Source organism: Heptranchias perlo, chromosome 3, assembly GCF_035084215.1.
Source record: "Heptranchias perlo isolate sHepPer1 chromosome 3, sHepPer1.hap1, whole genome shotgun sequence".
NCBI classification, from domain to species: Eukaryota; Metazoa; Chordata; class Chondrichthyes; order Hexanchiformes; family Hexanchidae; genus Heptranchias; species Heptranchias perlo.
Genome location: NC_090327.1, coordinates 135,711,674 through 135,736,698, shown reverse-complemented (window position 1 = coordinate 135,736,698; position 25,025 = coordinate 135,711,674). Strand labels below are relative to the sequence as shown.

The 25,025-nt window shown below is 42.1% G+C and overlaps 1 protein-coding gene across 2 annotated transcripts in view; it reads right to left on the bottom strand.

Annotated features, from left to right (window-relative positions):
- Positions 1-14,695: 14,695 nt before the first annotated feature.
- Positions 14,696-25,025, bottom strand: part of LOC137320246 (antizyme inhibitor 1-like) — a 53,195-nt gene continuing 42,865 nt past the window's right edge. For both annotated transcript variants that reach the window (XM_067982014.1, XM_067982015.1), the window contains exons 8-12: positions 23,935-24,015; positions 18,811-18,976; positions 17,596-17,714; positions 15,478-15,689; positions 14,696-15,350 (exon numbers count right to left, since the gene is read on the bottom strand). In XM_067982014.1, coding sequence (XP_067838115.1) covers positions 15,224-15,350; positions 15,478-15,689; positions 17,596-17,714; positions 18,811-18,976; positions 23,935-24,015 — 705 coding nt within the window. In that variant the 3' untranslated portion in view covers positions 14,696-15,223. The remainder of the gene's footprint in view (positions 15,351-15,477; positions 15,690-17,595; positions 17,715-18,810; positions 18,977-23,934; positions 24,016-25,025) is intronic.

Here is a 25,025-nt window from a genome sequence, read left to right as displayed (position 1 = left end):
ACAACTGTCACTGCACATCAAAGTAATTCATTGTATGTGAAATGCTTTGAGACGTTTCTGAAAGATGTGTAAGGTGCTATATAAGTGCAAGTCTCTTTATTTTCTTCCCCAAATGTGCTTCTGATTCTCTCTTGTCCTTCTCTGATGTGCCTCCAAGGTCCCTCTGCCACCCAATGTACCTCCAAATCCTTCAGTCTACCATCTTAATCTGATTCCATTCTTAATATAGTGCTGTAGATTGTGGCCAGAGCTCGGCTATCTCCACCCTCAGCGACCTAGAATGCATCTCATCTGGACCGGGTGACTTTTTTTACTTTGAGCGCTGCAAACCTTTTAAGTACCTCCTCTTTATTTATATCCTGTCCAATATCTCTACAACTTCCTCCTTTACTGTGGCTAGGCAATAGTCCTCTCATTAATTTAGACAGGAAGACAGTCTTGCAAGTATGCAAAACCTGTTAAGCACTTGCCCAAAAATTGTGTTTGAAAAAGTTAATATTCACCATTGGGAGGAATAGAAGATACAGTAATAAGTTCAGTGTGATATGACATTTTAACAGTGGTAGAATTGGAGCATTTACAATGTCACCATTATGATGATGTGGCACAAGATTAATGAATGGGTAGCTCCATACAATATGCCAAAATGTATGTAACACAGCCTTAAGTGCCCATCATGGAAATTGGCATAGACGTGCACACTGAGTAAAACCTTTCCCTGTTCTTTGGTGTATATTAATAGGGAGCAAAAGGAGCCATTAGTTTGAACAAAGTTCAATTAGAAAAATAGCCTTTTTGCAGTTTGAATTTAATCAATAACCAAATGCTCAAAGTCCTGCAGCAAAGAGAGGGAGAGGATTGACTCGGGAAGAGAGGGTGCAGAAAATAAGAAAATTTGGACGAAGGTTGGGGAAGAAAAATGATAGACAGAGAGCCAATTCGAAAAGAGACGGAGAGACAAACTGAGAAAAACAACAAGAACTTGCGTTTATACGGAGCCTTTAACATAAAAAAAATGTACCACAGTGCTTCACAGAGGTGTAATCAGAAATAAATGGACCCCGAGCCGAAGACAGGGGTATTAGGATGGGTAACTAAAAGCTTGGTCAAAGAGGTGGGTTATAAGGAGGAGAGAGAGGTGGAGAGGCGGATGGGCAAGGAATTCCAGACCATGGGGTCTGGAGAGCTGAAGGCCTGGCTGCCAATGGTGGGGAAAGGGAGGGAGGGGGTGAAGCATAAAAAGCCTGAATCAGAGGAACGGAGAGTTTAGGTGGGGGATTTTAGGGCTGGATGAGGTTACAGAGATGGAAAGGGACATGAGAGGATTCACACACGAGGGTGAGAATTTTAAATTGGAGGCTGGCGGACTGGGAGCTAATGTAGATCAGTGAGGGCAGGAGTGGTAGGTGAACAGGACTTGGTACGCTGATGATATGACAAAAAAAAAAAGAGGTTTAGCAGTGCTTCAACTGGAGGCTGCCAAGGAGCAGCACAAGCATGAGGAGGAAAGAGAATGTTGGAAATGTGAGGAGGAAGGAAAGGAACATCAATGACAACTTGCGGAGGTTCTCCACAATTCGAGACGAAGGAAGAGAAGCAGTATTGATGAGCATCTGAACTGGCAGAAAAAGGTTTATTGATAGCGAGTTCAGTAAGTGAGGCTCCAGATGCTCCAGCTCATAACTTGTTCAGAATAATTTTACTAAATCCAATCTTATACCAAATCTTGAAGAAGTTAGATTCATAAGGGTGTTTGGAATTATTAGTAAACCACCGTGAACTTTGTGCAATGTGGACTGTGAAACTGTAAAGCAAGCAATTCTCACTGTTTATGACTTGATGCCTGAAGCACACGGGCAGAAATGTAATAAGATGCAGAAAGCTCCGTACGATACTTACAGAGAATTGGCAACATAGCTGGAGGATATTTGGAATTTGTAGTTAGAAGGGGAAAATGTAGCACGTTGTACCGAATTACGGGGATAGGGCGGAGCAGTGAAACTAGCTGGATTGCTCATGCATTGAGCCGGCATGGACTCGATGGGCCGAATGGCCTCCTTCCGTGCTGTAACCTTCTATGATTCTAAGTTCAGAAATCATTTTCTGGAGTGGTTCCGAAGATTTAAGGATGCAGTTGCTTGCACAAGGAGTGCACAACCCTGAATCAGGTGGCCCAGTGGGCCAATCATTTTATGGCCTCATGAGTGCAGGGAAATGGCTGAGCAGTGGGAAGACATCATGCTGACCAACCGGCAGGCAACACGTTGAGCCAAGTGCAAATGTGTGTTAGTATGGCCAAGCAGATCACATCGGCACAATGTTAAGGAACTTAAATGTTTTAAGTGCAATAAGATGGGACAGGAAACAACAAATCACTGGTTTCGAAGACTGACTGCGGCATGGTCAGGAAGGCTGTACGGGATATGCAAAATGAATCTGCTGTGTATCTCTGGGTGCAGAGAATATGGTACAATTTGTATGTATGATCGCGAGGAATGTATGCAAACTAAAAAAATGTGGAGGGTAACAACTGGTTTTCGGCAATAGCACAAAACGAGCGATAGCAAATCGGTAGCCCATGGCATGAAAAACTGGCAAGTTCCAGTGGCCCAGGAGCCTGTTGGAAGGATAAAGCAGGTCAACACTGAGAGTGCAGACCACCTCGCCAATGCAATGTTCCTACAGTACAACTGCATCTGATGTGGAACGATCAATATATAAAGGGCAGCACTGTCTGCATTCATGCTTTTTTGGGGGAAACAACAGATGTTGGAATGAGCTGCCAGAGGCAGTAGTGGAGGCGGGTACAATTTTGTCTTTTAAAAAGCATTTGGACAGTTACATGGGTAAGATGGGTATAGAGGGATATGGGCCAAGTGCAGGCAATTGGGACTAGCTTAGTGGTATAAACTGGGCGACATGGACATGTTGGGCCAAAGGGCCTGTTTCCATGTTGTAACTTCTATGATTCTATGATTCTATTCTATGTACCCCTAGCTACGGCGCTACTAGAATATCCTATTTGGATGGGTGTAAAAGAAGTAGTAGTTTCAGCATAAGGGAGGCATGGCCAAATTGCTTAATGAGAAGGGAGCTAGATCTGGAAAAGGGAGTCCATCCTGTGCTATACGCAGTGTAGTCAGCTACAATGGCTGCTGATGGCATTGTATAGAAGCAGATGCTTCACTCACTTTGAAAGAATCAGGTGGCCAATCTGTTCATAGACAGTAGATCTGCTGCTTTAACTTCAAGCACAACAGAGGCATGTGGAGTGGCAGCAAGGTACCAATAGAGCGTCATTCAGTACATGGCTGTCTGGAGCAGCTTGAGTATAGTGAGCCAAACATAGCTGGGTAGGACTCAGTCTGCTTACCCTCCACAGAGGGCTGCCTGGAGATGGAGTAAGAGCACTGACCTCACAGTACATTCAGAGCTTACAGGATCATTTAATCTGGGGACATGTTATCAGTTACTCGAATCTGTTATTAGGGACAGAGTGACTGAGCACTTGGACAAATATGAACTGATCAGAGAGAGCCAGCATGGATTTGTAAAGGGTGAGTCATGTCTAACGGAGCAAGTTGAATTTTTTGAGGCGGTAACTAACGTGGTAGGTAAAGGAGTGTCTATGGATGTTATTTATATGGACTTCCATTCGATAAGGTTCCACATAAGAGACTGTTAACAAAAATGAGAGCGCATGGAATTGAAGGCAAACCGATTGACGTGGGTAGGGAATTGGTTAGGAAGTGGGAGACAGAAAGTAGGGATAATGGGTATGTAATCAAATTGGCAGGATGTGAATAGTGGTGTCCCCCGGGGATCTGTACTATGACCTCAGCTTTTCACTATATTTTTAAATGACTTAGACAAAGGAATAGAGAGCCGTATATCCAAGTTTGCTGATGACACCAGGTTAGGAGGCACAGCAAATAGTGTAGATGGGAGCAGAAAGTTGCAAAGGGACATTGACAGATTAAGTGGTAGACTCACCACTAAGATCAGAGCATATGGAGTCAGGGGATATGTAGCAGAATGGATAGCAAGTTGGCTACAAAACAGAAAACAGAGAGTTAAGGGTAGCTACTCAGACTGGCAAAAGATGGAAAGTGGTGTTCCACAGGGAACTGAGCTGGGATCACTGTTGTTCACAATTTACATAAACAATTTAGACTTGGGAATCGGAAGTACAATATCAAAATTTGTGGATGACACCAAATTGGGGGGTAAAGTTAATACTGAGGAGGACTGCGACAAAATACAAGACGTTAATAAACTTGCAGAATGGGTGTATAATTGGCAAATGAGTGAGGTGGTGCATTTTGGTAGGAAGAATGGGGTAGAGGAGCAGAGGGATCTGGGGGTACAGATACACAAATCACTAAACGTAGCAACACAGGTTAATAAGGCCATAAAAAAAGCAAACCAAGCACTGGGGTTCATTTCTAGAAGGATAGAATTGAAAAGCAGAGAAGTTATGTTAAACTTGTACAAAACCTTGGTTAGACCACACTGAGTACTGTGAAGAATTCCGATCTCCATATTATAAAAAGGATATAGAGGCATTGGAGAAGGTGCAAAAATGATTCACAAGGATGATACCAGAACTGAGAGAATATCCTTATCAGAAAAGGCTGAACAGGCTGGGGCCCTTTTCTCGAGAAAAGAGAAAACTGAGGGATGACCTGATAGAGGTCTTTAAAATTATGAAAGGGTTTGATAGGGTAGACGTAGAGAAGATGTTTCCACTTGTGGGGGAGACCAAAACTAGAGGTCATCAATGTAAGATCGTCACTAATAAATCCAATTCAGGAGAAACTTCTTTACCCAGAGAGTGGTTAGAATGTGGAACTCACTACCACATGGAGTGTTTGAGGCAAATAGCATAGATGCATTTAAGGGAAAACTAAATAAACACATGAGGGAGAAAGGAATAGAAGGATACGCTGGTAGGGTTAGATGAAGAGAGGTGGGAGGAGGCTCGTGTGGAGCATAAACACCGGAATGGACCTGTTGGGCCGAATGGCCTGTTTCTGTGCTGTAGAATCAATGTAACTATGTAAGTGAATGGGAAAAACTGTGGAAGATGAAGTTGAATGTGGGGAAGTGTGAGGTCATCCACTTTGGACCTAAGAAAGATAGATCAAAGTACTTTCTAAATGGTGAGAAGCTAGGAACTGAGGAGGAGCAGAGAGATTTAGAGGTCCAAGCACAGAAAACACTAAAAGCTAGCAGACAGGTACAAAAAAATAATTTAAAAGGCAAATAGAATGTTGGCCTTTATCTCAAGGGGGCTGGAATACAAAGGGGTGGAAGTTATGTTACAGTTGTATAAAACTCTGATTAGACTCCATCTGGAGTACAGCATTCAGTTCTGGGCACCGCACCTCAGGAAGGAGATATTGGCCTTGGAGGGGGTGCAGCACAGATTCACCAGAATGATACCGGAGCTTAAAGGGTTAAATTATGAGGCCAGGTTGCATAGACTAGTCTTGTAATCCCTTGAGTATAGAAGATCATGGGATGATCTAATTGAGATGTTTAAGACGATTAAAGGAATTCATAGGGTAGATCGAGAGAAACTCTTTTCTCTGGCATGGAGTCCAGAACAAGGGGGCAAAAGCTTAAAAATCGAGTTAGGCCATTCAGGGGTGATGTCAGGAAGCACTTCTTCAAACAAAGGGTAGTGGAAATCTGGAACTCTCTCACCCAAAAAGCTGTAGAGGCTGGGGGCCAATTGAAAATTTCAAAACTGAGATTGATAGATTTTTGTTAGGTAAGGGTGTTAAGGGTTACAGAACCAAGGTGGGTAAATAGAGTTAAGATACAGATCTAATTGAATAGGCTTGATGGGTTGAATGGCCTCCTCCTGTTTCTATCAGTCAAACACAGACACCCAACACAGCATGATAATGGTTCAACAACACACCTCATCTGCGACAAGGTAGCCTCATGTGTCTTGTCTGCTCAAGGGAAGGATACAAGACATTATATATTTAGCATGTCAACTGGGAGAAGAGCAAGCTTCTCATGATACAACTGCTTCAGCTAAGACAGTGGTCAAACAAGTGGCAACAGTCAGCGGCAAAGCCTGTGCACAATGTTCAGCCACTGTCACCAGGGCCAACACGGGCAATGCGATGCCAGTCAGGCAACATCCACAGCTTTGGTGCAAGACGACACCATACGTACAATTCCTGTCCATTTCACAGTAATAATACCAACAATCAAGGGGGAGGGAAGTCATGTGAAGGATCTGTCTTGTTTTACATCATGAGAGAATTTTAGTTCCCAAGCACCGTTAGCACAGGAGAGAGATGGAAAATCAGGCACCATTAAAAGCTTTGAAGAACAAGTTAATGAGGGAGGAGTTTCCCTGCCCCATTTTTCCCACTGGCTCTCTACACCGGCATGATGTCATTGCTGTGCAAAACAGGCTACTCCAAGATCACTTGGTACACCAAGGGAAATGGACTTTCTGGTCTGCAGTACAAATATTGTTAAAGATGTAACAATATCTTGGGCCGTGTAGCGCCCGTTGTTTTGGCGCTACGCGGCCCCCCGAAGTGCCAAGATGGCCTCTTGGCTGCGCACGCACGTTTCCAGTGTGCCATGCGCTAGGACTCTATCTTGGTATAGGAGTTAGCGCAGGCGCAGATAACGAACGCTGGAAGCATGTAAAGTCCTTAGACCTGAGGAAAGTCTCGTCCTGCCTGCGCAGGGGCCATTGGGCGCGGGGTAATAGCAGATCATGCTATCCACGCCCAAAAACAGGCCCTATCCAATTTCTCCCCTGTAATGTCCTTTTCCATTGCAAGTCACAGCGAGGTAACATTTTGCAAAAAATATGTTTCTGTTTCTTAACTCGAATTAGCTCATTGCTGGAGTTTTCATTGGTTTTGGGCCAATTCTCTTTGTTGCTGCTTTTTGCTTATTTTTTGTACCTGCCTCTACTGTTCTGGGGATCTGCCCCTGCAACATAGGATAGGCATTCCCTTGGTAATTCCTCTTGCCCTCAGGGAGCTAGGGGATGAAGAGTTCTAGACATGAAGAGATGTACTTGCATCAGAGGGGGGGGCTCAAAATCCTGCTCCTGCCCACGGATTCGGATGTACAGACAATGTCACAGTTACTGGACAGGTCCGAGGATCAGTCTCTTTTCCGTTTCCGTTTCGCCTCGTCCACAGCTGGGCGGGATCTGAATGTTACTACCGCTTTGCAAGTGACTACCGCTTTGAACTGCCATGTTACTGGCTCCTTTCAAGCTGCCTCAGGGGCCAACTGTCAGATTAGCCGGTCTGCAGTGTGCACCACTGCATACATCAGGTCACTTGATAACATTGTTTGGCAGGATGAAGGACTTCATCACTTTTCCTAAAGACAACAACCATCAGCAAGAGGGGGCTTTTCACTGTTTTTTAAAAGAATGACTGGCTTCCCAAGGTCGCCTCATTAATGGAACTTGTGTGGTCATATGGGCTCCTTTCAGCAATGAAATGGTGTTTATGAATTGGAGGGACTGCCACCATCAATATCCAGTTTATATGTGACCGTTAGAATTACGTGATGCAGGTGGATGCTAGGTACCTTGGAATTTATCACAATGCATTTATTTATTCCAGTCACTAGTTCCATCATTATTTCAAGGCATTTCTGCCCTTATCCTCGCGGGTAGGTTAACTAGTGCTTTGGGGGAGGGTTTAAACTAATTTGGCAGGGGGAGGGGAACCAGGACGCAGCAGCAGAGAGGAGAGTCAAGGTGCATAGAAAACTAGCAGGAACAAATAGCAACAGAATAAAGAATAGTGTAGAAAGAGCAGGAATTAGATGGAGGAAAAAAGCGGACTAGCATGGTGTTGGAATGCATGGATGTGTTAATGTGAGGAGTGTTACAAATAAGGTTGGTGAGCTGCAGGCACAAGTTGCCACATGGGGTTATAATATAGTGGCTGTAACAGAGACCAGGCTTAAACATGGGCTAATCATTCCTGGCTACAATGTATTCTAGAAGGATAAGGAAGGGATAGGGAAAGGAAGGGGGTGGGTGGCAGTATTGATCAAGTATCACAGTTCTACCGAGGGCCAATATACTGGAGGGTTCAAAGACTGAATCTATTTGGTTAGAGTTAAGAAACAGAAAAGGAGCTGTTACATTGCTGGGTGTTTATTATAGACCCCCAAATAGTGAGAAGGAGATAGAGGAGCAAATCTGTCCGCAAATTTCAGAGAAATGTAAAAATAATAGAGCAGTAATAGTAGGAGACTTCAATTACCCTAATATAGACTGGGAAATAAACAGAGTAAAGGGCAAGGAGGGTGAAGAATTCCTAAAAGGTGTACAGGTGAATTTTTTAATCAGTACTTTTCTAGCCCAACAAAGAAGGAAGCAGTGCTGGACATAGTTCTGGGGAATGAAGTAGAGCAAGTGAAATGTGTTCCAGTGGGAGAACATCTGGGTAATAGTGATCATAATATAATTAGGTTTAAAGTAGTTATGGAAAGGGACAAAGAAAAATCAATAGTGAAAATAGCCAACTGGAAGAGAGGCAATTTCAGTGATTTGAGAAGGGATCGAGCACAGGTGGACTGGAAACAAAGATTGGCCAAGAAAACAGTAAATGAACTATGGCAGACCTTCAAGGTGGAGATAGTTCAGTACAAACCAAACATTCCCATAAGGAGGAAAAATAGGGCATCCAAAGCTAGAGCTCTCTGGATGATAATGGAAATAGAGGTTAAAATAAAACAGAAACGGGAGGTTTATGATAAATGTCAGGTAGAGAACACAATAGAAAACCAGGTACAATACAGAGAGTGCAGGGAGAAATTGAAAAAGGATATAAGGGCAAAGAGAGAATATGAGAAAAGATTAGTGGGTAACATAAAAGGGAATCCAACAACCTTTAATAAACATATAAAATGTAAAAGGATAGGCTTCTTCGACAGTACCTCACAAACACGCGACCTCTACCACCTGGAAGGACAAGGGCAGCAGGCACATGGGAACAACATCACCTGCACGTTCCCCTCCAAGTCACACACCATCCCGACTTGGAAATATATCGCTATTCCTTCATCGTCGCTGGGTCAAAATCCTGGAACTCCCGTCCTAACAGCACTGTGGGAGAACCTTCACAACACGGACTGCAGTGGTTCAAGAAGGCAGCTCACCACCACCTTCTCAAGGGCAATTAGGGATGGGCAATAAATGCTGGCTTTGCCAGCGATGCCCACATCCCATGAACAAATAAAAAAGGATAATTAAAGGAGTGGTGGGGCCGCTTAGGGACTAAGAACAAAATCTTCTTGTGGAGGCAGAGGGCATTACTGAGCTACTGAATGAGTATTTTGCATCTGTCTTCACAAATGAAGTTAATGTCGCAGTAGAGGAGGAGGGAGTAGAGATATTGGATGAAAATAGATAGGAAGGAGGTGCTAAATAGGTTGGCATCACTCAAAGTTAACAACTCACCCGGCCAGATGGGATGCATCCTAGGTTGCTGAGGGAAGCAAGGGTGGAGATAGCAAACGCTCTGACCACAATCTTTCTATTGTCCTTGGATATGGGAGTGGCTCTAGAGGACTGGAGGATTGCAATTATTACACCGCTGTTTGAAAAAGAGTAGAGAAAAATGTGGTAACTGCAGGCCAGTCAGTCTAACATCAGTGGTGGGAAAACTTCTAGAGACCGTTGTCAAGGACAAAATTAATTCTCACCAATTGGAGAAGCATGGGTTAATAAGGGATAGCCAGCATGGATTTGTTAAAGGCAAATTGTGTCTGACTAACCTGATTGAGTTCTTTGATGAAGTATCAGAGAGGGTTGATGAATATGGACTTTCAAAAAGCATTTGATAAAGTATCACTTAACAGACTTATTCAGAAAATAGAAGTATACGGGATTAAAGGGACAGTGGTAATTTGGGTACGTGGCTAAGAGATAAGAGGCAGAGACTAGTGGTGAACAGATGTTTTTCTGACTGGAGAGAAGTATGCAGTGAGGTCCCCCAGGGATTGGTATTAGGACCATTGCTTTTCTTGTTATATATAAATGACCTGGACTTGGGTATAGAGAATACAATTGCGGATGATGCAAAACTTGGCAACATAGTAAATAGTGAGGAGGATAGTAGCAGACTTCAGGAGGACATAGACAGACAGACTGATGAAATGGGTAGACACACAGCAGATGCAATTTAAAGCGGATTAGGGTGAAGTGATCCACTTTGGGAGGAACAACATTGAGAAGCAGTATAATCTAAATGGTAATATTATGAGGGGGGGTACAAGAGCAGAGGGACCTGGAGGTGCTTATTCACAAATCTTTGAAGCTGTCAGGGCAAGTTGATAAGGCAGTTTTTAAAGTTTATTGGATACTTGGCTTTGTAACTAGGGGCATTGAATACAAAAACAAGGAAGTTATGCTAAACCTTTACAAATCACTGGTTAGGCCTCAACCGGAGTATTGTGTACAATTCTGGGCATCACACTTTTGGAAGGATGCCAAGGTCTTGGAGAGGGTACAGAGGAGGTTTATCAGGATGATACCAGGGATGAGGGACTTCAGTTATGTGGAGAGATTGGAGAAGCTGGGATTGTTCTCCTTAGAGCAGAGAAGGTTAAGGGGAGATCTAATAGAGGTATTCAAAATAATGAGGGGTTTTGATAGAGCAACTAGGGAGAAATTTTTTGCACTGGCAAGTGGGTTGATAACCAGAGGTCATAGATTTAAAATGATTGGCAAAAGAACTGGAGGGAAATGAGGAGAAATTATTTTTACATGGAGGGTTGTTAAAATCTGGAATGCTCTACCTGAAAAGGTGTTGGAAGCAGATTCCATAGGAGTTTTCAAAAGGCAATTGGACATGTACTTGAAGAGGACTAATTTGCAGAGTTATGGAGAAAAAGTTGGGGAATGGGACTGAATTGGACAGCTCTTTCAAAGAGCCGGCACAGGCGCGACAGGCCGAATGGCCTCCTGCGCTGTAAGATTTTATGTTGATGAATAGATCTTGAGCAACCAGAAATACCCTCCTGAGTCGTTGCCAATGACTGAGTGTGGAATTCAAGAAATAAAATGAGGAGCATGGCTCCACAAAGATACAAATAGAGCAAAAGGCATGCTGAAACAAAGATACTGCTATCTGGATAGGGTGGAGGGTGTTTTGCTGTAAAGCGCTAGAAAGATCTCCAAAATGATAGTAGAGTGTTGTATGCTGCATAGTTATCCCATCAGGTGCAAGAGGTGGGTCAGGAAAGGTCAGAAGAAGGAGTAATGAGGCAGAGCCTGAGGAGTTGTGAGCTCCACTTCCTCAAGCACGCAGCAGCCAGTCACATCAGTTCCTCTTACCACTTGTAGGTTCTAGATTATCCAAATTATACACTGTCACAAAGGGGAAGCACTGGAGTAAAAAAAATGTTACATACACACATTTAGGGAAATAAAATTTGGTTACTCTTAAAGTTCAACTCTATATCCATAAAGTGTTCTTGGCAGTGTTGGATAATGGGTTAGGTTTTGTGAGGCTTTGCTCCTGGCAAAGAGTCCCACTCAAAGGCAGCACAGAGAGAGAAGACAGGGAAGTCAGCACACACAACTCATAGCACTCTCAATTTTCACAAAAAATAATCACCCTAAAATCAGACATTATGATTTCTGTGCATGTTTCTCCAATTCTCACCTTCATCAAGTGAGGCTTTGCATTGGGAGTAGAGACATGCAAAATTTACCGTGGCTGGTCCTCCTCCTCCTGAGTGCTCTACAGTTATCTCATTAGATGGCAGATATGCAGCATACTATGACAACCCTGGAGACTTTGGCTGGGCTGTATTGTAGGTCAAATTTTAAATTCTCATCCGTGTGTTCAAATCCCTTCATGGCCTCACCCCTCCCTATCCCTGTAACCACTTCCAGAAATCTTGTGCATCCCCGTTTTCCTTTGCTGCACCATTGACGGTCGTGCCTTCAGCTGTCTAGGCCCTAAGCTCTGGAATTCCCTCCCCAAACCTCGCCACTTCTCTACCTCTCTCTCCTCCTTAAAACCTACCTCTTTGACCAAGCTTTTGGTCACCTGTCCTAATATCTCCCTATGTGGCTCAGTTCAAATTTTGTCTGATAATGCTCCTGTGAAGGGCCTTGGGACATTTAACTATGTTCAAAGCACCACAAGTTGTTGTTGATGTATGAGATCAGTAAAGGTATAGTGCTGCTTTAATATGCCTATTATATGATTCTAATAGCTGCATGCACCTCGTTGTATGTGCTTAACTATTCATGGTTGTAGTAGTTTCGTAAGCCATGGCTCAAAGGAACTAACTTTGCACTTTTCCTTGTGGATCAATGGATTACAATAAATACATCTGAACTGCTGCCAGCAAAGCAGCCATTGACTTGCATGATCCTCTGCTCATGGTCTCAGACTGCAGATGGGCTTGCAGTTCATGCATGCACAGCTATTGTATGTATGCAGAAGCACTGTGTACCAACAATGGTGCCCCACACTTTAGGCAATCTTACCATTTGATGGAAGATATGCAGCATACTATTCGCTGTTATTTGTTCTGCCAGAGCATCAGGCACTTGCTTGACAGACCTGTGCATTGCAGATTGACTGATGATGTTGATATTATCTTGCATGTTGGGAGTCTGAGGTGATGTGAAGTCAGCACTTTGTACTTTTCTTGTGGATCAAAAAATGGGGGCACAGTGGATTGACAAATGTATCATGATTGTGAATGGTTAGAAAATTGGCCCGAGATGACTTAAGAGCCTTTAAAGGTGACAAAAAGTTGAGAATATCAATGTAATTGCAAAGTTGTCAGAGCTGACGTCCTACCAGAACAATTTCTGTGAAATATTTTTGCAGATTTATGCATCAGTTCAATTTGTTACACTAAAGCTCATGACCTAGAATTATTTTACTTGTATATTCACCTTGTAAATCTCAACAGGATTGTCTGCTGGAAATTGGTTGCAAGGAGACAGCACATGGATGGGAGATGGCTCCATAAGTATATACTTAAATAATTCCTCAAAGATTCTATGCTAATTTTAGACATAAGACTGTCAATTTGTTCGAGTACATTTTATCGCAAAGAAATTTTCAAAGTATCTCATCAGATGGCTTGCTTAATTAACCCTTTCTGAACCTGCTGTATTTCTACTATTAAACACTTCTGTAAATAACTACACATGAATAAACCTTTTTAATAGTTCAGCCTATTACAAAAAACATTTGGAGTGGCTGATATACCACTTCAGAAGATATGTAATGAGTACTATTCCAAAAGCAAATTTACAATAAAGGGAGAATTGTTTGCCCTGGAGCAGGCTAGATCCCATATGATCAGCACATAGTAAGGTGATCATAGGAAGTGTAGCCTTTCCTATGAAAGCTGCCTTATATAGTAAGAATAAGAAAAAAATGTATTGGAAGCAAGTCCAAATTTAAACTATCAATTCTTAAAGTCTTGAAAGGACCACGTCCCTCATCTATTTCCCCAGTTAGTTAATGCAGCAGTGTCCAAGATGTTACCAGAGAACTTCAAAAGCTCACTTCCTTCCTTCTGTTGGAATGCTGAGCAGTTCAAGCTCTCCAGCCATGAGGATTTGAGGAGCTGCCTGACTGGTGCACTTAAGATGAAAGGAAACAAACCAGGCTCGGAACAGCAAAAAGGTGAGGTATGGATAGTGTGTGTGTACAATTGTTTTTAACTGCATAGCAGAGTTTCGAATTTTTGCATGAGGGTTTGGATTTTGAATATGGGAACTTTTAAAATAGAGGGGCCGTAGATTTCTAGCGTGGGTGGAGGACTGGAATTTTTTAGTGCATGGGGCTGAGATTTTTAGTGGGAATGAGGTCAATTTTTTGTCCTATGCGGCCAACAGTTGCGCCATGTGAATAACAAAAAATAATTTATTTCCTAAAAAATGTAGCCATGGAAATTACAGCTTTTAAATACTGCAATTTAAGAAAAGCTCCAGAGAAGACAGTAGGAAGCCAAGTGAAACCTATTTTGTTTACAAAAGTAAACCACTCAGATGTTTTGATGCAATAAGGAGCTTTATCAATGCAAGTATTATTAGTGCTTAAAAAAAATGGAAGCAGGGTATGTCAGCCTTGGGTCAGCCAGGGCTTGGGTTCTCCTTTTCCATTTGAGGTAGTTTGAAATTTACTCAGTTGAACTTTAAATTTTATTAACAAACACACAGGGTAACTAAATTAAGAGAAACCAACCACATTGGTATTGTATACATGAGGAAAATTTAGGTGCCTAGCAATATTAAAACCAAAATAAGGAACTGACTTCTTTGTAAATGGTAGGATACACCAGCCAACCTACTTAAAAAGGATGATGACCTGCTGTTTGACTAATGTTGCTGAGTGGTTTTGGTTGCCTGCTATTCATTGAAGTAGCAAGCATTTTGAGCTTGACAAATATTAACACCCGTGACGTATTTGCATCTTTGCTATATTTAATGCAAGATGTTTGACCTGCCACCTTATTAACATCTTATATAGCAATATATTTTATGTTGAATGGTACGTGTGAATGTAACGAATATGATTTCTCATCTTTAACAAGCTCCAGTCTGTTCTGCATTTTGTTTTTAACTCAATGTTCAATTAATATAAAAAGCCGAAATGAAGCTATATAATTTTATTGGAAATCAAAACAGGGACAACAGATCATATAAAGTTTGCTGCAATTTTACATTTATTAAACTACAGAACAAAGCACATATTTTACACATCCTAAACATTTTACACATCAAGTCAAATTGCTCTGGTTATTCTGTTAAATGGGCAAAAAAACCTCAAGACATCTATAACAAGAATATCTGTATAAAAATTGTGAACATGTAAACTGTTTAAGCAGGGAACCCAGTGATAGGTTTCCACCTCTTCCAAGTCATCCATTTTGTTGCATATTTTATTGTTGGTTTGTGGGGGAGGGGGGAGGGGGGGAGGGAGAAAGAGAAAGTAAAAAGTTACATCAACTCGCAGGCTTCATTTCAGATGGTTAAAATGTTAATTTTTCCACATGACCACTTGTAGTTATTCTAGCTGATTTCTGCCTGGTCCCGATTAACTATTTCAAGTGTTCGAGTTAAAATTTAACAAAAAAATTTTAAAACAAAGCAGGATTGTTCCACTGGTTTTCTTCCACGTTGGAATGTCAACCAGACATGCGATTGAACAGAACTGCAAAATTCAGTAACTTAAGCACTGATGCCAGACAAACTAGCAGCTGGAAAGCCTTCTTCCTGGCTCAGCTGAAAACAAGGCACACAAGAGAAATTCTTCGCAGATGTTTCCAAGGTTAAGCCAACTTCCTGCATCCAGTACCTGAGACAATAAAAAACTCAATTAAAGACGCACATATAAAAGGCAGCTAATCGTTTCACCAACTTGTGTCAAATCAATTGGTTATTATCGAGGCCATTATATTATTTTCAAATTTTGGGTTACTTACCAATCACTTATTGACATCACACAGTAAACTGGTAGTCTCTGGAACTCACTAAAAGCAGACTGCTCCAATGTGTACGCTCCCATGTTTTCAAAGATGACCCAATCACCAACGCTTAGTTCAGGTAGGAGACAATGTTCCACAACTTGATCAAGCCCATCACAGGATGGTCCCCACAGGCTGCTGGCAAATACAGGCTCTCCTGAATTAGGTTTCTAACGGGGAAAAAAGGAACAAATTAGAATGACTCCTCAGCTGCAGTGGGCCATCCCACACTTACCCAGAAAAAAGCAACGATGGAACTTTAAAAATGTTCTCAGGCTACAGGCAGTATCTGCAAAAATATTCTTATTCTCAATGCAAACAAAACTAACTTCTATATTCTATAGATTCTGGAATGATTCCTGCAGATTGAAGGGTAGCAAATGTAACCCCACTATTTAAGAAGAGGGAGAGAGAAAACAGGGACTACAGACCGGTTAGCCTAACATCAGTAGTAGGGAAAATGCTAGAATCTATTATAAAGGATGTGAAACAGGACACTTGGAAAATAATAATAGGATTTGGCAGAGTCAACATGGATTTATGAAAGGGAAATCATGTTTGACAAACCTATTGGAAGCTCTTTGAGGATGTAACTAGTAGAATAGATAAGGGGGAACCAGTGGGTGTGGTGTATTTAGATTTTCAGAAGGTTTTCGCTAAGGTACCACACAGGAGGTTGGTGAACAATGATAGAGCACATGGAATTGGGGCAATATATTGGCATGGATTGAGAATTGGTTAACAGACATAAATCAGAGAGTAGGAATAAACGGGTCTTTTTCAGGTTGGCACACTGTGACTGGTGGGGTACTGCAGGGATCAGTGCTTGGGCCCCAGCTATTCACAATCCATATCAATGATTTGGATGAGGGGACCAAATGTAATATTTCCAAGTTTACTGATGACACAAAACTAGGTGGGAATGAGTTGTGAGGAGGATGCAAAGAGGCTTCAAGCGGATATGGACAGGCTAAGTGAGTGGGCAAGAACATGGCAGATGGAATATAATGTGGAAAAATGTGAAGTTATCCACCTTGGTAGGAAAAACAGAAATGCAGAGTATATTTTAAATGGTGAGAGATTAGGAAATGTTGATGTTCAAAGGGACCTGGTTGTCTTTGTACAAGAGTCACTGAGAGCTAATATGCAGGTCCAGTAAGCAATTAGGAAGGCAAATGGCCTTTACTACAAGAGGATTTGAGAACAGGAGTAAAGATGACCGTCTGCAATTATACAGGGCCTTGGTGAGACCGCACCTGGAGTATTGTGTACAATTTTGGTCTCCTTAACCAAGAAAGGATATACTTGCCATAGAGGGAGTGCAACGAAGGTTCACCAGACTGATTCCTGGGATGGCGGAATTGCCGTATGAGGCGAGATTGAGTAGAATAGGCCTGTATTCTCTCGAGTTTAGAAGAATGAGAGGTGATCTCGTTGAAACATACAAAATTCTTACAGGGGTTGACAGGGTAGATGCAAGGAGGATGTTTCCCCTGGCTGGGGATTCTAGAACCAGGGGTCACAGTCTCAGAATAAAGGGTAGGCCATTTAGGACTGAGATGAGGAGAGATTTCTTCACTCAGAGGGTGGTGAATCTTTGGAATTCTCAACCCCCGAGGGCTGTGGAGGCTCAGTTATTGAGTACATTCAAAACAGAGCTCGATAGATTTCTAGATATTAAAGGCATCAAAGGATATGGAGATGGTGCAGGAAAATGGCGTTGAGGTAGAAGATCAGCCATGATCTTGCTGAATGGCAGAGCAGGCTCGAGGGGCCGGATGGCCTACTCCTGCTCCTATTTCTTATGTTCTAACTGAGGAGATGGCTTGTGTTCATTTTCACTCGCAAAAGCAAGATATGCTACCTGAGGAATAATACAGCACTACTAGAAGTATGCTAATTGTAACCTGAACTGATGGGGCCAGTTGTTTTGTTAGATTGAAGTACAAAATTACACCTACACTTCACGTAAACGCTCAATTTCATTTGATGAATTCAAAAGACTTAAAATCAAGTATATTTAAGTTGACAACAGAGTTTCTCTCCCTAATGCCCTCCATACAATAATAATCTCACCTTGTGAAGAATTGGAATGGTATTCACAGTTCCATACAAATTGTTTGCAAAAGAGCCATAAACACCATCACTTATGTAATATATGAAGAATGGCTCATCATTCATGGAGGATTCAACCACTGTAAGAGATAAGGAAATCATGTTTCATTTCCAGAACTCAATTTTTGTTAATTTCTTGTTTATTATAAACATAAAAACAGCCATCGAGGACTGGATGGTCAATCGATTTATACACTGTCCTTCTGGTGAGGTCAAATTCAGCCCAGACTAATGTGATGACAGTCTCTGTCTAATAGTGTCAGGATTCTATGGAAGCTGAAGTTTTAAACAAAAGGTTAGAGAAACTCTTCAGCCTTGAAAGGGAGTATGAGAGGAGACCTTATAGAGATGTACGAGATACTACAGGGAATAAAAAGGGTTAATCCTGAGAACTATTTCAAGTTAAACCACAAATGCATAATGAGGGAACATTAAGTACAATCTGATAATAGGGAAATTCTGGAATGGGGCCAGGAAGCATTTCTTCCACAGTGATTGATAGCTGGGATTGTCTTCTGGGTAGGGTATGGCAGCACAAACTCTCAAATCATTTGAGCAATCAGATGCTGTTGTGAAAGAAATTGTAGGTTTCTATGGATGGGTGAGCTAGATGAGCCAAATGGCCTCCCTCATCTGTTCTTATCTTTGAGAGTTTCTAGTAGCTTCAATCTAGTTCCTAGTGAGTCAAGAATCCACAGGACAAACCCACCTATAATGTGGCACTCTCATTCAGGGAAACTACAACAATGGGTCACATGCAAATCAGGATGGAGGAAGAGAAGGACTGGGAGTGAACCAATTGAGATTGGGAGTATTCTTTTAAGGTAGGTAAATTAAAGTATGTTTTTGGGGCAGAATAGAAAGAACTCTGCTTAAAACCTGGTTATATTTGATCTAGAAATGTTTCATGCCATCAATGAGTTGTTCAATGTGCAGGTGGGGGAAGAAAGATTTACATTTTTAAAAAAAAAACAGCCATAGGCACTTAACACAGTAAAAATCAAATAAAAATAATTAAAATTGAGCCACTGCAATCAATTATTACAATTAATAGGATAGCAATACAAGTATCCTATGAACGTATAATATAACAATCATATAAATGCTTTCTATGGGTAGAGTCAATAGCTTACTATTCTACTAATAATGAAACTTGATGGGAACACTTGGGATTACCTGCAGACCGATCCTGTGAATCTCTTGCAACAGCCTTCTTGGCTACAATGTTAACTGCTAGAGTGAATGCAGAATTCACATAGTAGCTACCAGGTTCAGCAATGATTTTAATGCCGCTTTCAGAAGGGAAGTAAATATCAAGGAGTGGATTAATGGCATCAAAAACCTAGAATGGGAGACAAATTCATGACTAAAATACAACCATATACACGTATTTGCATTATACATAAAGCAACACTTTTAACATTTAGGCTCACTAAATAGAGGACCACCAATAATAGCTAGCTTAATTTATGAACAAATGCACTACTACTATCTGCATATAATAAAAACAATATAAACCATTTCAAAAATAATGGCGTTGGGAGAGCGCAGAGCACCACAGGAGCCGCCCCAAGTATATAAAGCAGAGCCCAACAGAGGAGCGTGGCACAGCGTGGAGCACCCCGGGTGCGGCAAGAGAGCAGAAAACAAATTCAAAGAAAATTTGCAAAAACGACTTCACAGCTGTCACAGGCTCCTCTGCTACGTTGACTAAGGTAAGTCAAATTTAGTATACACTTTTCAAATATTAATTGCAGTTGGTTATCATTTACTGAGAAATAACTATCTTTAAAAAGGGTAAATAAAGAAATAATAAATAGGAGTTAAAGGAGTACTAAGATAAAACATACAAACAACATAAGAGGTATATGTCGACTCTAAAAAGAATTTGAAATTCCTGCACCATGTGGGAACTCCAGGACACTTCAAGGCTGGAGATACTGCGGGGCATATGGGAGGCTGTGATTTTTCCTGGATCGTATGTTCCAGGAGGTGGTCACCCCACAACCACAGAGAGCTCAGGACAGTAAGTGGGTGGCCATCCGATGGGGGAGGAAGAGGCACGCAGTGCAGGAATCCTCTGGGAGTGTGTCGCTCACCAACCGATTCAGTATTGAATACCGGCAAGGATGACAACACCTCAAAAGAGTGCAGCTTGGAGCAGGGCACCGTGGGGCAAAGGACTGCACGGGGGGCATAGCGAAGTGTAGGAATGCATGGTTATAGGGAATTCAATAGTCAAGGCGACAGATAGGCGTATCTGCAACTGCCGACGCGAGTCCCTCATGGTGTGTTGCGTTCCTGGTGCCAGGGTAAAGGACATCTCGGAGAGGGTGCAGAACACTCTGCCGGGGGGGTGAAACAGCCAGAAGTCGTGGTCCATGTGGGAACCAATGACATAGGAAGGAAGAGGGTTGAGGTCCTGCAGTCAGAGTTTCAGGAGTTAGGGATAAAGAAGGTACACAGAGGACTGGGAGGGACAAGTAGCACAAGGGTTAAGAATAGTTTAGAAATAGGAGGGGTCAGCCTGGGGGAAAATGCAAGGCAGTCTAAGATGAGTTTGGAGTGCATGTGCATAAATGCACGTAAATAAGGTTGGTGAGCTGCAGGTTAAGTTGCCATATGAGACTATGATATAGTGGCAATAACAGAGACCTGGTTCAAAGAAAGGGAGGATTCGAAAATAAATATTCCAGACGACAAGGTATTCAGGAAAGATAGGGAAGGAAAGAAAGGAGGGGGTGGCACTATTGATCAAATAAACTGTTCTAGCACTGGAAAGGGATGATATAGTTGAGGGGGTCAAAGACAGAACTACAGACTGTGTACCGCATTTCAGGAAGGATGTGAAGGCCTTAGAAAGGGTACAGAAAAGATTTACTAGATTGGTTCCAGGGATGAGGGACTTCAGTTACGTGGATAGACTGGAGAAGCTGGGGTTGTTCTCCTTAAAGCAGAGAAGGTTGAGAGGAGATTTGATAGAGGTATTCAAAATCATGAAGGGTCAAGACAGAGTAGATAGAGAAAAGCTGTTATTGGCAGGAGAGTCAAGAACCAGGAGGACACAGACCTAAGGTTGATTGGCAAAAGAACCAAAGGCGACTTGAGGAAAAACTTTTTTGTGCAGCGAGTGGTTATGATCTGGAATGCACTGCCTGAAAGGGTGGTGGAGGCAGCTTCAATAGTCACTTAGAAAGGCACGGGTTAATCAAGGACAGTCAGCACGGATTTGTAAAGGGAAGGTCGTGTCTGACTAACTTGATTGAATTTTGAGAGGAAGTAACAAGGAGGGTCAATGAGGGTAATGCATTTGTTGTAGTCTACGTGGATTTTAGCAAGGCTTTTGACAAGGTCCCACATGGCAGACTGGTCAAAGAAGTACAAGCCCATGGGATCCAAGGGAGAATGGCAAGTTGGATCCAAAACTGGCTCAGTGGCAGGAAACAAAGGGCAATGATAGACGGTGTTTTTGTGATTGGAAGGCTGCTTCAAGTGGGGTTCCGCACAGGGCTCAGTACTAGGTCCCTTGCTTTTTGTGATTATATATTAATGATTTGGACTTAAATGTTGGGGGCATGATTAAGAAGTTTGCAGTTAATACAAAAATTGGCTGTGTGGTTGATAGTGAGGAGGAAAGCTGTAGACTGCAGGAAGGTATCAATGGACTGGTCAGGTGGGCAGAAAAGTGGCAAATGGAATTCAATCCAGAGATGTGTGAGGTAATGCATTTGGGGAGGGCAAACAAGGCAAGGGAGTACACAATAAATGGGAGGATACTGAGAGGCGTAGAGGAACAAAGGGACCTTGGAGTGCATGCCCACAGATCCCTGAAGGTAGATAAGGTGGTTAAGAAGGCATATGGAATACTTTCCTTTATTAGCTGAATCACTGAATCTAAGAGCAGGGAGGTTATGCTGGAACTGTATAAAACACTGGTTAGGTCACAGCTTGAGTACTGCGTACAGTTCTGGTCACATTACAGGAAGGATGTAATTGCATTAGAGAGGATAGAGGAGATTTGAGGATGTTGCCAGGACTGGAGAATTTTAGCTATGAGGAAAGATTGGATAGGCTGGGGTTGTTCTCTTCGGAACAGAGAAGGCTGAGGGGTGATTTAACTGAGGTGTACAAAATTATGAGGGCCCTAGATAGAGTGGATGGAAAGGACCTATTTCCCTTAGCAAAGAAGTCAATAACCAGGGGGCATAGATTTAAAGTGATTGGTGGAAGGATTACAGGGCAGCTGAGGAAAAATGTTTTCACCCAGAGGGTGGTGGGGGTTTGGAACTCACTGCCTGAAAGGATGGTAGAGGCAGAAACCCTCAACTCATTTAAAAAGTACCTGGTTGTGCATCTCAAGTGCTGTGATCTACAAGGCTACGGACCAAGTACTGGAAAGTGGGATTCGGCTGGGTGGCTCATTTTCTGCCGGCGTGGAAACAATGGGCCGAATGGCCTTCTTCTGTGCCATAAATTTTCTATGATTCTAACGTAAAAGGGAACCCAAAAGTCTTTTGTAAACATATAAATATTAAAAGGGTATTTAAAAGAAGGGTAGGGATGTCTTCTTATGGAGGCAGAGGTTATGGCTGAAGTATTAAGTGAATATATCGCATCAGTCTTCAGTAGGGAAGAGGATGCTGCCAATGTAGCAGTAAGGGAGTAGGAAGTAGCGATATTGGATAGGATAAAAATAAAGGGGAAGATACTTAAAAGATTGGCAGAACTTAAAAGTAGAAATCCTTGGTTACTGAAGGAAGTGCAGGTAGAAATTGCAGAGGCTCTGGCCAAAGTCTTCCAAACCTCCTTAGATATGGAGGCAGTGCCAGAGGACTGCAGGACTGCAAATGTCACACCCCTGTTCAAAAAAGGGGAGAGGGATAAACTCGGCAATTACAGACCAGTCAGTCTAACGTCGGTGGTGGGGAAACATTTAGAGACAATAATGTGAGTCAAAAGTAAGTGGCACTTGGAAAGTCAGCACAGATTTGTTAAAGGAAAATCATGTTTGACTACCTTGATTGAGTTCTTTGATGAAGTAACAGAAAGGGTTGATGAGGGTAGTGCAGTTGATGATATGTATATGGACTTTCAAAAGGCATTTGATAAAGGACCACATAATAGAATTGTTAGCAAAATTGAAGTCCATGGGATTAAAGGGACAGTGGCAGCGTGGATACAAAATTGGCTAAGGGACAGAAAGCAGAGATTAGTGGTGAATGGTTGTTTTTCAGACTAGAGGGAAGAATACAGTGGTGTTCCACAAGGGTCAGTATTAGGCCTACTGCTCTTTTTGTTACATGTTAATGACCTGGACTTGGGTATACAGGGCATAATTTCAAGGCAAATAGCACAAAACTCAAATGTAGAACAAAAGCAAGGATGTTTTGCTAAACCTTTATAAAACACTGGTTATGCCTCTGCTAGGCACCACACTTTAGGAAGGATGTCAAGGCCTTAGAGAGGGTGCAGAAGACATCTACCAGAATGGTACCAGGGATGAGGGACTTCAATTATGTGGAGAGACTGGGGTTGCTCTCCTTAAAGAGAAGAGAAGGAGAAGAGGAGATTTGATAGAGGTGTTCAAAATCATGAATGGTTTTGATAGAGTAAATAAGGAGAAACTGTTTCCAGTGGAAGAAGTGTCAGGAACCAGAAGACAGAGTTAAGGTGATTGGTAAAAGAACCAGAGAACCTTTTTTTAATGCAGCAAGTTGTAATGATCTGGAATGCACTGCCTGGAAGGGTGGTGGGAGCAGATTCAATAGTAACTTTCAAAAGGGAATTGGATAAATAGTTGAAGGGAAAAAATTTACAGGGCTATGAGGAAAGAGCAGGGGAATGGGACTAATTGGATAGCTCTTTCAAAGAGCCGGCACAGGCACAATGAGCCAAATAGCCTCCTTCTGTGCTGTATCATGCTATGAAGGTTATGTGCAAACAGCATACTAAAATGGTCAAATTCTTTTTTTTTAAAAAAAGTTTTTTTTAATAAGCAGCTTATTAGCCTTTCCTATTCTATGGGAGAAATTAATAAGCCTCCAGATGAATTTTTGGTGAGAAGATATGTAGCAGAGGAGGCAACCTATTGCCAGGCCTTTGCCGACGATGCTCTGCAACCAGCTATTATCAAGTGTGTAAAAGCAATCCAGGTTGCATTCTCTTCTGTGCTTATCATTTGGCCATGAAGCAGAGATTCACTACATGGGTAAATTACCCACGTCCTATTATCCTGTGGGATTGTATATTGGATATCTTACCCCATGCTTAACACCAATTAGAACGAAGCCTTTTCCATACCTTTTCAAGCTGTAATTCACCATCTGCTCCAGAAAATCCACCTCCAATGTCAAGCAGATTCATGTTGAAACCAAACTCTTCCTAGAACAGAGAACACTAGGAATCAGGAAATTTTAGTCAATTTTGCTTTGAAACAACTACCTTGCTTTGTAAACTGCATTTCCTGTAAAATGACATACAAGGGTAAAAGATTAAACTATGGATAAACCACAGTTAAAAGTTAAAAATGAAAATAGTTTTGAACAAATCTTTTAACACAATGAAAACCCAAAGACGTGTTTTAAGTTGGGTTGCTTGGCAGTCACTTACAGCATCAATGATTGATTTGGCTCAGATTGTGACTATAAACCAGGAGTGAAAAATTTTAAAAATGGATCCTGAATTGCCAAGAAGCAGGGATCCCAACGCATCACATGATACCTGCCTGCTGTCTAAGTATGTGGCACTTAATATTTTCCATCTAATTTGATAGATGTTTTGAAATCTGAGCAGATGACCCATTAACCACAGTCTATTCACAATAGGCAAATTCAGTAAACCAACAGGAATTAATTTGAGAGCAGCACCCTCTATTGGATAATTTCTGTACTGTGATGCAAACAAATGATACTTCAAATTGTATGTTACAGTGAAACCTGTAAATTAGGGACACCTAAGGTACTTGCATGGAGGTGTCCTTTTTTTGCAGGTGTCCTTATTTTTAAAATGGTCATTGTATGTACAGTAAACTGGATGGGATAAATATCCCGGGATTGGCTGTATCTCCTGCAGCATTCCTTTTTTTGCCCTCGCCTGGGATTGTGCCTAATTCTGGAGGCCTACCACCAGGATGTGATTTCAGTTCATTTTCTGTTTGTTGGGTTTCCCAGTTCACTGCCATCCCAGTCCTTTTCTTGAGGGAGGGATGTCGTGATCATGTGATCCTGGGATCTGCTATGTGGCAGCCTGCACAGGACAAGGTGGCTGCTGTACAGCTGGAGTGCCCCCGGCTTTTGTCAAATGGGGAGTTCTTTACCCAGCATCCATAGCGGCAGAGAAATTGCTCTGTCCCTGGGATAGAGCCGTGCAAGCATTCAATTCCAGAGATACAG